This window comes from Symphodus melops, assembly GCF_947650265.1.
Source record: "Symphodus melops genome assembly, chromosome: 4".
NCBI classification, from domain to species: Eukaryota; Metazoa; Chordata; class Actinopteri; order Labriformes; family Labridae; genus Symphodus; species Symphodus melops.
The window spans coordinates 14,441,534-14,454,753 of NC_136694.1; the positions used below are offsets into that span (position 1 = coordinate 14,441,534).

The 13,220-nt window shown below is 39.3% G+C and overlaps 1 protein-coding gene across 3 annotated transcripts in view; it reads right to left on the bottom strand.

The window, feature by feature from the left end:
* The window catches only part of celsr2 (cadherin, EGF LAG seven-pass G-type receptor 2), a 58,244-nt gene that overhangs the window by 14,099 nt on the left and 30,925 nt on the right, over positions 1–13,220 (bottom strand). For all 3 annotated transcript variants that reach the window (XM_079340659.1, XM_079340658.1, XM_079340657.1), the window contains exons 4-9: positions 9,739–9,854; positions 9,527–9,615; positions 4,207–4,364; positions 3,599–3,762; positions 3,216–3,341; positions 553–716 (exon numbers count right to left, since the gene is read on the bottom strand). In XM_079340659.1, coding sequence (XP_079196785.1) covers positions 553–716; positions 3,216–3,341; positions 3,599–3,762; positions 4,207–4,364; positions 9,527–9,615; positions 9,739–9,854 — 817 coding nt within the window. The remainder of the gene's footprint in view (positions 1–552; positions 717–3,215; positions 3,342–3,598; positions 3,763–4,206; positions 4,365–9,526; positions 9,616–9,738; positions 9,855–13,220) is intronic.

Sequence of the window (13,220 nt, forward strand, 5' to 3'; positions counted from 1 at the left end):
AAAAAAAGAACCGAGAACACTGAGAATGAGCAACGCATGATAATCAGAAAGTGAGAGCTGATTGTTGTTTGTTTTTAACACCGTAGAGTTGGATGTCAAACCTTGAGACATCACAGGTGTGCAGAGCAGTAAATATCTCAGACAGTTATGAGAGTCGCAGTTAGAGATTACATCTCTTTAAAGCAGCTCAGCACACATGAGCCGAAAATGACTCAGAAGTTGCAATAAATCGAAAGCTCATTTAGGTTTTGACTCAACATCCTCTATCATCTAATGACCAACAGGTGGAGCCTCAAACCTACAATGTTAGATAACATTTAGGTGCAAATTGCTGGACTTTACAGCAATTAAAATGAAGTCTTTTACTCTAAAAATTCAATTTTATTAGGTATCCCATGAGATAAATTGCTGTTCATTGCAACATTTCAGCAAAGCTAAATAATGCAATAGTGATGCAACTCCCCCTTTAGCAGACAGAGATCCTTCTGTAGCTTATAAGTGAGTTTGAGTGTATGTGCAGTGAGAATAATTGCGACTCCCTATCACTCTTACCTGCAGTGTGAGGTTGTGCTGCATCCCGGAGGAGATGTGCAGCAGCGTCGCGCTAGCCTGACGTGTGCGGAACATGAGCTCTATGTGCCATGGGACAGATGACGCCGCCAGGTTGTTCCACTGCAACAGGCTGTTACCCAGGAAACGCTGCGGGCTGGCCATAACTACAGCAAAGAGACAATATGAAGCAGATAAAATGTTACGACAGAGTAATAGGCTTAGTTATGTCATTTGAATGTCACCCATCAATAATGTTTTCTGATCATGTCTGAGTTATCACAGCTGAAAAAGTCCTTTAGTTTATCAAACAGGAACAACTATTCATTACTCTGCATCCTGGTGTTCTTGAAACACTCTTATCAATCCAACCCCTGCTTTAAAGTTCAGGTAGTTCAGGAGTCAGATAAAACTGTATTTGATATAAATTCCTTGAAGTGAAATATCAGTTGACTTTTCTTTATCATTGCTGTTTTTGAGCTTCTCTGTGCAAAAAAATGCTCCCGGAGATTTTATGCCAGATAGCTGTTTTCACTTTGATCTGCAGGAAATTCTCCATCCTCTTCTTAAATCTGAGTTTCAGATGTGTTGGTCAGTACCAGGATCAGGGTTTACAACATTACAACTAGTGTGGAGGCCAAACACAGTTTATATACTTACCATCACACTGTGGTAATGCGAAAACTTGAAACCTCCAGTGCACATATGAAAGTACAAAATACCTCAGTGAAGGAATGTTTTATGCTAAGGGATTACATTTTCAAATGAAATATTTACATATTCATGGATTTTTCATCAATAAGGCGGAAAAAAAAATTCTTTAGAGATTTTTAACATGGGAATAAAAAATGTTGTGAGAATAGAAACACTTTTTCAGAAGCATATTATTATTTAATGCAGATTTTTAAACTATGTCTGAAAACGTATCTGGAGAGAATAATTAAAACCCTCAAGGACTGAACACTTGACAGTGTACTCTGCGAGTAGCAGCTACATTTTAATTTCAGATGTAGTTTTCACTGTGTAATTCACAAGTGTGCATGCGATGACTTTTAGGGTCTAGGAGAAGCTCTCTGGCCTTTCCTACAAAAACATAGAGACAGAAAAGGACACTATCCATGGCGGTAAACAGCTTCCTTCTCATTAAGCCATCTCAGTACTGACCAAAGAAAAAGCGCCTGATCGAATTGATTGATTAGTGACGGCAAATAAAGCTCATGTGATGTGACAGTCACTGTTAGCTGCTGAGAGGAACCAGTTGCAAAGAGAGAAACCACTGTGCAGTTTCAGTGAAAATGTCTGAAATCCACAAATGAAAGATACAAAAAACATCACCTGCCTGACATATATTATGCAGCATGACAACACCAACAGTTACGCAAGGTGAATTAAAAAACAGCAATCGCATTTTCAACAAATGCCCTCAATGTTGAATAAATTATCGTATAGAACTAAAGCGCTCACATCTAAAAAGGAGGAATTCCGAAATGTATGTTTTTTGTAATCTATGGTTGAAAAAGGCCTCCTACCATAATTTGAAAATCAAACAAGTAAATGTTAGTTAGTGCAAGTTTTAAATCTCATACTGTTCATGCATATCTGATGACTGCTCAAGATGGTTGTTCATTTTTACATATTCAAATTATCAGAACTGATTAAATCACTCTCAGAGATCAGTAACACATAATCAAACAGCCTTATGGCCCACTTTCTATACTGCTTTAATGAACACAGCTGTCCTCCTTTGAATATCAATCTCTAATTCGCTGAAGAAAAACAAATCCAATCCTTGTTTTTTTAATCTGGTCTACATAACAACATTTCAACAACACAAAATGTGTAACATATTCTTCTTTAGACAAAACAAAAAGTGTGTGCTTTGTTTTGCAAGTCTTTGAGACGGACTGTTTCTCTTCCTCCTTCTCTTCTCTAATCTCAAATTGCTGCACACCATAAATCAGCATAGCTAACAGCTGCAGCGGATCAGGTGCAACAAAAACAGACACTGGAGAACACAGGAACAGAAACACAAGAAGTTTACTGTACGTGTTCAAATGTCAAAAAGCAATTACTCTTGAACATTTGAAAATCACAGAAAAAGAATGAGGACAATCAACCAGAAACAGCTTTTCTTTCATAGCTTATGTCTCTTTTTTAAAATCATAAATCAGCCATCAGCAGATACTGCAGACAATCAAAATCACTCAAAATTACCAGTAATAACACACAGTTGATATTATACACACTGTGTGTTTTAATTCCTGATCTGTCTTTCCACGAGCGAAAGTGTACATAGTGTTTATGCCTTGTATTATAGTGTTTATGGTGTTTATAGTGTTTATGCCTTGTATTATTTAAGTCTATTGTATTTTTCTTTAACCCCTTTATTTAATCAATGTAAACTGGCTCATAGCTGTTCTTTTCTTTTTTCTTTTTGCTATTTGATGCTGTTTATATTCCCTGTTTTACTGTTTTTTGGAGCTATTGTAAAACCCAAATTTCCCCCATTGGGGGATCAATAAAGTTTATCCTTATCCTTATACATGATACTTTTGAATACAAATGAAGTATTGACAGGGATCTGTTACTGAGTTCTTTCTCGGGTCACACATATGGAAGACAGTCTTATATCTAATCCCCATCATTTTTATACTTGAACCACTCACCTCGTTCACAGGTTCTCCCTCCGAATCCAAGCGGGCAGTCACAGCTGAAGGAGCCCCATAGGTTCACACAGGTGCCTCCGTTCACACACGGGTTATTGTTGCAGAAGTGTCTTTTGGCAGAGCATCCTAGGAGGGAGGGAAAATAAGAGGTTGATCTGTATACTATCTTAGTATTTCAGAGTTGGAAGGTAATTAATTCATAGCGGTACAATGATCATTTCCACTGACTAGACTTCCTCACAGTGCTCGTTGAAGTCTTAACTTTATTCTTACCCCTGCCTGACTCTTGAGATACAAGAAAAAAAATAGTTGGACTCCAAAAAAGCCACAAGTTTAATTTATTCAGTGAAGAGTAAACTAAAGGTCAAATGGCAGGTGTTTACCTGGAAGAGTGCCGTTGTTAGCAATAAAGCTGGCCATGTCTACGTGATGGTTGTCAATCCGCAGGTTCTTCATGCAGCCCACAAACTGCTGGTTGCGAACAGGAAAGTCCTCTGGGAGTTTGGGGACACCTCCAAGGAGCAGCGGGCCTGTCAGGTCCAATGATCTGAAAACACAAAGCCATGAACATGTGTGTAGCCACAGTTTTGCTCTGCCTTTACATCATAAACACTAATGGAGGGGATGGGGGGTTGCACATTAAATATTCATCACTGAGAGGGATAGGAAGTTGTATTTTTTGTATTCATATCCCTGGATATGAAAAAAAAGGGGTAGACATCACTATGAAGGAAAAAAAGCCCAGCTTTGCTAACACCCTGGAGATGTGGATCTTCATTTCTAAACAAGTTTACTCTTTCTTTTAATGAGCCAGCTTCAAAGAAAATAATCAATTAAATTAACGGAGTAAATACAGGCGTAATGAGGGGAGATGTAAGGCAAGGATTTAAAGTTTATTTAGGAAATTTCTGCAGCAAAAAATAGATGCATCATCTGTTGAATTAAAAAAAACCTCAAAATTCTGATGAACTATTCTTCTTTTGGAGCTTACTTCTTTGATCCTGATTGGCTGCCCTGAGCAGAGCAGGTGTAGTTTCCAATCATGTGACCGAACCTCAGGGCCACAGAGGTGTCACAGTTATCCACTGTCACTACGACAACCTTCTGGTCTGAGGGGCCCTGCGGCAGGCCAGCCTGGTTCAGGATCGGCTGTTGGGATTGGAGACAAACAAGATGAAGATAATTTATGGAGTTTGAACAGATTAAAGATTCATAATGGCTTGTTGATTTCCCAGTATCGCACGCACGCAAGCAGTGTTGAGACACACAATGAATCCCACAATTAATTCCTTTTTGTATACAAGAGAAAACACATTTTCTAATATTTGGTTGAACTTTTTTAAATCTAACTGTGGATTTATAGATTGAAATGTTGTTTCCTGTTTTAAGCTTATTAAAAACAGAAAGATAACTTTTCTTATATTTTCATATTCATTTGAGGTTCACTAAAAGGTTTGACACCGAAATATCATGGCATGATGACAAAAAGAAAAAGCAGTGCAGCCTGCTGCTATTTTTGAAACATTTTTGTATTTTGGTTTCACACACTATTAAGAGAACTCAGGTTGTTATTCAAATAACTCCTTATTCTACATCTTTTAATGAGGGATTAGTGTATAAATGAGCACAGAGAATCCTGGCAGTTTCAGGCACTGCTAAGCTGCATGAAGCTTTATGAGCTTCATGAAAAGTCTTGAGGCCTGAAATGAGGAAACAAAAACATAAATGATCTTTTGCACCTCACTCAGTTCAGCTCCCGTTCATACTTACATCATCTATGACTGACTATGTCAATAATTCATATCATAACAGCTGCAACTAAAGGTAGCGTCTGGCTCGCATGCATGCATGCAGACCCACACACACACAAGGAAAAAGAGCTTGCTCTCAGCAGGACACCATCCCTATTAACAAAGAACCTTCTTTATTGTTGGAGAAATCAATGGGGGGAGCGACAAAAGGAGGAGGGGTCTGTGGGGGAGAGAATGATGATCCTGTCAATAAAAGGTCACAACCTCTTTACAAACCGGCCACGGACTCTAAGGTCACTCAGAGCTCATATTAGCCTTAAGTGTGGGTTCAAGCTAATGTCGCGGGCTGAGAGAGGAGCAGCGACCGCCCTCACACACACCTCCAACTTGCAGGTGATGACTGGCCGCTGTCAGCTGCTTACACAGGATTTCGCAGGAAATAGCTCATCTCATGAGCAGAGATCATAAACAACACAAAACTTTATTTTCTCCATTTTTAGTCTTCCATGAGGTATAATAATATACTGCACAGACCCGACCCCTGATTGCCCAAGCCTCTGAAATGATCATTTCTTGATTGCTCTGTTGTTATGAAGCTTTGTCTTCGAAAACACCACCCAGCTGTAGATGTACTGCAGATTTTACTGGCTGATGCAACACATTTAGGAACTTCATAGGAAATCAATTAAGACAACAAAAAAAAGACCTCATCATGCAATACATTAATGGCAGATATCATTTTAGCCTCAAGGCAGCGCCACAGATAAATTTCTCTCACATGATTTTTTTCCTCGAGAAGATTAGATTAAATCTCCATGAGCCTTTAATAATACGACTGTAACTGAGAGGCTGCAGTGAGTTAAATTCCTGGTCTCACTCTGTCTTGTGATCACTGTGTGTGCTAAGTGTTAGTGATATGAATGAGATGAGACCAAAAAACCCCAATTATAATAGTTAAGTAAAAAGTATTTATGGGAAACAGAGATTTCAGCGTAATGGTCTGTCCAAAGTTTTGTGATGAGATTTGTGAAGTAATACAGAAGGGGTTAATAAAACTTTCTTTTATCAGAGGGGAAACTTGCCCATGACTTTCTGCAACATAAAAGCAGCACAGTGTGATCTGATCAAAAAAAAATCTCTGCACGTGATCCCCGAATCAAATACATCAAAGGGTGAAATAAAGAACTTTGTAGGCCGGGCTAGCTGCTCTGTGAGGATGTATGTACAGCTGCTCTTTAAGCTAAAAGCTAAATTAAGAATGCTAACATGTTTAAAATTGCAGGTTTAGCAGGTTTACCAGGCTAACAGTTTTTGTGCAGCATGTTAGCATGCAAATATTTTCAAATGACCACTTACCAATGTACAACTGAGACTGATGGCAGTAACAACAGCTTCGCCCGTATTCAAACCAACCAAAAAATTGACCACAAAGTGTTGACCTTTGGTAATGCTACATTGAAAAGTAGGAGACTTCACAAATTTCACAAAATAAGTCATAAGTTTGAAAGATGAAAAATCAGCAGATGTTCTAAAAAATGGATATATCATTTTGTTACCATTTATGTTTTGGACATAACATTTCTTCACAAAGCCTTATTTATTAAAACATCACACACACACACACACACACACACACACACACACACACACACACACACACACACACACGCACACGCGCACACGCGCACACGCACGAACGCACACACGTGTGTATAATGTTTTTATAAATAAGGCTTTGTAAGAAATGTTATATGCTTTTGATTTGTGGCCCAGCAGGAATTATGTATTAAAATGCAGATTGCACATGCAACAAAAGTCTTCTTTTTATCCTAGTGACCAGATTGAGTAATTACAGGATGTGGAAAAGCTCATGATTTTGAAGTTATTATTTCGGTGGCCGTGGCAACTATGCAAGTTTCCTCCTCGGCCTCCAGTTCAGGTGACTGATGTTACTTTGAGGAACAACAGGCCCTGTTGTCCAGCACTTTTCCCACAGGAAGTCCTGTCATTTATTTTTTGACTGTGAAACTCTGCTGCGCACTGAAATGTTAAGTAGAGAGGAACAAACACTTCAAAGGTGGCTTTTTATTTCTTAGCTGATGCTCCTTGAGGGCAATCTGTTACAAATTTGTTGATGATGAAACAAGCAAACACGTAGTGTGAAGTGCCAAAAGGTGAAATCATCTGACATGCTGTTTCCACGGTTTGTGAAAGCACTGGAACAGGCAATGCTCCAGATTGGACGCTCCCTTCACTGACCTCTGCTGTCATCAGTCACGCCTGTTGACTCTCTCATAATGACCGTCTGTCAGGATGTCTTTCTGACAAACAAAACCCTGTCCTGTCAGCACTGATTGGAACACACATATTTGCTCAGGACCACATTAAACACTGCTCTCACTCACAACTACAGGGGATTATGGGAATATGAGTTCCTTGTCACAGAGGGTGAGAGGGGTTTCTCAGGAGGAGCATGGCGACAAAAAACACAAATATGGGATTTAAGATTGAGTGAAAAAACCATAGCAACAAGAGGGGTCGGCCCTGAAGCGCAGCATCCCCGTTCAAAGCCGGAGTCAATACGTCTCTCAGCTTTTCTTTACCCTTTTTTCGCTCCTCTCATGCCTTGCTTTTCTGTCATGCGGGAGAACAGTGAGAGAGGGGCACCTTCCCCCGGGCCGCATCATTCACTGCCCATGGTCCCAAAGGAAGCAGAGCCCTGCACAAAGGCAGCGGTCATTGCCATTCTCCACAGTCCCCCACCATCCTGAAAGCCACATTTCAATCTAAAATGTTCCCCCTCCTCCCTGACTCACCCTACCCCACCCCCTGTGGACAGGGATGGGTCAGAGTAGGCCACCATAGGATGTCTCTAGTGGGGAGAGCCATGTTTCTGCTTCAGTATGTGGAGGATGAGAGGAAGATTAGTCGAGCTGTGAGGAGAAACCCTGGATATATAATGCTTAACATATGGCCTATATTCAATATAATGGCCACATGAGGGATAAGTACACTGGTTCCACTTTATACAAAATTCATGTCTCTATCTATTTTTGTGTTTTGTTTAATAGATATAATGACGTTTCTTTGGCCAAAATTAGGAAATGATGAAGTTTCTCTGAGCTCATTTAGCGAGTAAATTTTTATTGGATCATTAATTAATGACATTTACTTCATAAATTATTCAATATGCCACAAAATAAGTTGCAATCCGGAAAAGTAAAAAGACTTATGAACAATATGAGAGTTAATAGAAATATGTAAGTGTCCACCACATATCCATATATCTCACTGGTATCTTGAAGACCATCTGCTCAACAACTCGTGCTGTTAATGTAAATCTCCTTTTATCAGGGTCATGTCATATTACTCAGCATTGCACTTACATAATAAAACATCAAGTCAGTGAAACAGTAAAAACTCGTGAAGTTGTTTGCTCTTTGGGTTTTTCACCAACGTGATTAATGGGACTATAATGTCTATCTGGCAAAGAGGCACCAACTTTTCATCCAACAGTCGACAAGTCCCCCCCCCCCCTTCACTTTCTCTGCCTAAAATCTCATACAGCCATGTTATCATAGACTCTCAATAGAAAATGTAAGCAGCGGGGGTGTTGCCTGGCAACATCTTTCTGATGCAAAGTAACTTCCTGAATAGCTTAAATGTGACATCCTGTGTGTTGGTCATGGGTGGGAAAATACTGAGAGAGCAGAGCCAACAGATCCATACGTCTCTGTAATGACGGATACATTTCTCTATAAGAACATCACAACAGTCAAAACATGTTTAGACCAGTCTGGAGAATAATAACATTTTCACTCTCTGGCTTTCCTCCTTCTCCTCCTCTTCTTCTCTAGTCTGAGTCTCTGTCAGCGTCTCGTTGGAATGTTGGCTCTCCTCCCAGTCATTGGCCTGTCAGCAGTGATGCTGTGGTCTGACAGTACGAAAAACTTACACAGCTCAGGGTTTCCTGACTTCACACTATCCTTCAACCTCCACATTTATGAAGTTATTTATGGAGATTTTTATTATCCAGAGAAAAGTGCTACTTATCACTGCAGTCTTTACTTCAATAAGAACAACACTGTCAGTCGTCTGCAGGGGATCAAACCAACAACCTAATTTCTCTCTGAATATCTTCAGACACCATGTCTGGTGTTGTGCTGTCAAACCTGATGAGAGGAGCAGCAGCAGACAGTTTCACCAAAAGTATGTCAGCTATTGTACAGTAATTAAAATCAAGAAATGAAGGAACATGATCATTATGTGGCGAGGATCCAACAAGCTGAACCTTGTTCAAAGAAATAAAATCACGACCATTTCTCGACACAAAAGATACAGCTATTACCAGCAAATAGCTAGCTTAGCATAGCATACAAAGCAGAAATATGTGTTACCATGGATCAGTCACACAAGCAAAATCAGAAAATGACCCCCTTTGAAACTAAATCTAAATCTAAGTCTAAATCTAATTTTACCTTTTCACTTTCACTTGGACTTCCTCATTGCGAAGGAAAACACGAGTAAGCAATTCTTTTGTAAATTCGTCAGCACTCATACCTTGTTGTAGTAGTGGACCTCCACGGCGTGCCACTGTCCATCACTGACCCCCCCAAGAATGTACGGGGAAACTGTAGTTTTGGTTTCACCTGGAAAAAGTCAAACAGGTAAAATAAAACTGCAACACAGTCCTGAAAAATATTCCGAAAAACAAAAAACTGTTGTCAATAAATCATAATGCAAAAATAGTAATTAACTAATAACCAGTGTACCTGCAGAAAAGGTAAGCTGTATCTGCTCATTGATGATCTCCATGGCGATGAAGTCGTGTTTCTCATTGAAGCGCCCATTGTAGAGCAACAAACCATTTGGCTCCTTTGTAGCGAATCTGTTTAAAAAAACATAATATTCATATATATATTCCCCCCCAAAAATTTTAATAATGCCAGAGATTTGGTGTGTGTGTGTGTGTGTGTGTGTGTGTTTACTTTCAACAAATAATCTAGTTATTTAACGAACCTAATGTTATTTGAAATGGTTTTCAACAAATAAAATCATCAGTCACATGGCTGCACTGAAGTATGATGAACTAGCACACTCTTGTTTATTTTACCCTAATCAAACATACACCTCCATATTTCCTCACTAGTAACAGTTGAAGAGCATTTTGCGTTAAACATACTGGAGCTTTAAGGAGGTTCCATTTCAATTAATCTATATATCCAGGTAAAACCCTGGTCTTACACAGATACTGGCATGGCAGATGTGTACAAAAAATGTGCTTTTAGCCATGCTGGTAACCCCCATTAACAGAGAAAAAAAAACATAAAAAGGAAAGAAAGAGGGCAGTGGTCCTCCGGTTTGACCCATTTAAAATGATCCAATTATTCCAAAGTGAGCTCAGGATTTAACAATGCTGATGATTAACAAAGACCAGTGAACATAATGAGGTTAATACTGAACACCAGTCAGAGTCAGAGGGAATAAAGTCAAGGAAGACCAAATCTGCATGCCATGAATAGTTATCAGATTCACATTAAACAAGACACTACAACACAGAAGCAGAAAACTAGGACAATGTCAAAGCAGCAGGGTGGGGGATACATTAAGAAAGGAAGAAGCACACGGGAAGACAGTTCAGAGTAACAACAGCTTCAATATATATCATTTTCTCACAGAAGAGGAAAAAAACACAACAGCTGCAAATTCAGTAACCACAGCCTGAGTTTCAGATTTCTGTTTTGAATCTTAATCATGAAACTAGATCGCCCATGTACAACGTGTTGCATGATCTATGCATTTACTGTATATATGTCAATATATTTAAATATATTTGCTCTCACATGGTCCTGACACTGGGACCAGACTGAATCCCTCTGCATGTAGTATCAAAATGTGGTTTTAAAAATATTACACTTCACCTGTCAGCTGTGGACTGTGCTTGTAAATCTGTATCTGTGGAAATGGGTCGCTGTGATGTGTGAAAGTGTGTTACAACAAAAAGAAGGACTAGATTCTGATTGTATTCATAATTCATCCCACCGGGGACCAAACTGTTAGACTTGGGTACACATCTGCCAACTGAGGAGCATATTCGAGTTATGAGCAGCTGTGTTTTCCAGTCATTAAATCCATCATGCTGCAAAATTTACCTAGAAAGCAATACTGAAATACTATATAAAAAAGACTGTTCTGAAACACAGCAAACCACACAGTTGGTTTAGCATCCTTTTTTGATATACAGACTAAAATAATGGGATTTACAATGTTTTTTGTAGAAAAAAAGGATGTCACTCATACAGCCAAAAATCTCACGTGCAAACAGACAACATGAGCAGTAGCCCAACCCCCTCCTCAAGTCCTAATGGTTTGAGGGTCTTCTGTAAATGATGCTGTTTGTGCAGTATTCTTCAGCTGGAAACAAGCCAGAGGGCACAGTACCGCTGACCTGCTTACTGAAAAAAACACATTAATCACAACCTCTGAGAAAAGAGGATGCCGATGCTCCAGCTGATAGTAAGAGCATAGACAGATCGCAGACAAATGAGGGCTTCTATACATGTTGTAAAAAATACACAACGCCAACTCGAATATCAATCCAGAGACTGAGTCTAATACTCCTCAGTCAGTGGGCTTCAGTCTTTGATGGATCGATTTAAAAGGCTTCTTCACTTCATCCCCCTGAGCCCTTTTGAACTATGAGAGTAATCAGCCAGAGCTAAATACTGACTCAACTGGCATTACTGTGTGTCACATTAGGCACCCATCAGAAAAAATAACAACCAGTCTGCCCTTATGTAGGGAACCATGTCACGCAATGCTAAGATGCTGCATTTCATACGATGTATGCAGTGGGGAGGAAAAATAAAAGAAGCATTATAGATTTCACTGCCTCTAAGAGCAGTATATAGGTTCAGAAAGCTGTGCTACAATATGAACTTATATGAAATAAATATCTGGAGATGGAGGAGCATCATTTTTTCACACCTTTAAAACTTTTAAGTTTATTTTTCAGCTCCAGGGATGACAGTGGTTTCTTGCAGACTGAAATATCTGAGTAAGGTTAAAGATCGTACAAACAGGATGAACTGAATAAGATAAACAGAGACGTCGGATCAATAACAGTACAGTCATATTTACTTATATTTGTTTTTGTTAAATATCTCAACAAATGATTCATGGATTACCAGGATATTTGGTACATGAAATCAAATCTATGAAATTGCAGATTATAGTTGGTTAGTTTTTAATGGGGAAAATGAAGTTTCATTTGATGGTGTTTGGTTAAACAAAACCTTGTTATTGGAGGACAAACTCAAGTTATTATGGGGGTCCCCTTACTTTTCTCCACCATTCATATTAACACACGTGGATTATCTTTATAGCCATTTATTTTTCTAAATCTCAGTCACAGACAATTAAAATTGCCACAAATGGAGAAAGTTAAAATCAGCGCTTTTTATGAATCTCCAGCTAAATTGCAGCAGTCAGTGACATTAATTGAAAGAATGAGGTCTAAAATTAGCCATCACATCAAGTGAACAAGATCCACTTCCTGACTCATTCATCATAACAGCAGCTCCTTCTGGGAAAACCTGATCGGTGTAGGCTTAGGTAACAGAGACACTTGTTGACCTCACCTGCCTGGAGCTCTCAGTACCGGCACCTTTTACACAGCAGCTATTTCACAGCTTCTGTGACCTGCCAGTGAAATGTAGACCACTTTCAAAACTGGTTTGAGCAGTTCTGCATCAAAAACCGCTGTCATCTGAGCCGGGCTTAAAGAAGGGCCGTGTCCATGAAGCACCCAAGGGGATTTTATTTTCACCGGCAGCCACTGAGAGTATAAAAGGCTACCAAGCCCATCTCAGGTGTCAAGAATCACAATAAGTGAAGCAAAAAGGCCGTACATATTCCCTGTGATACCAGCCGTGAGCTGATACTTGTTGTCACTTGTTGTGACAGATAACAAACAGAACGGACAGCTTTTATCGTCGATTACATTTCATCACGTGGAAAAATCCTGCAGATCAGGAGTCGTGCTGTCTTCGCATGTGTTCAGTGTTTACAGCTCATCTACTTGTTTTAACACAATATGCGCTTTAGTTTCAAATTCCGAACAAACTTCTACATCTGAGTCATTACATCTGGTCTTGACACAAGTTAGAAGGTAGAAACAAAAATAGAAAATGCTAAATTGTAGAAATATAGCTTTAAACAGGACAACTTCAAGAGGGACTGTCTAAAGAAAGAA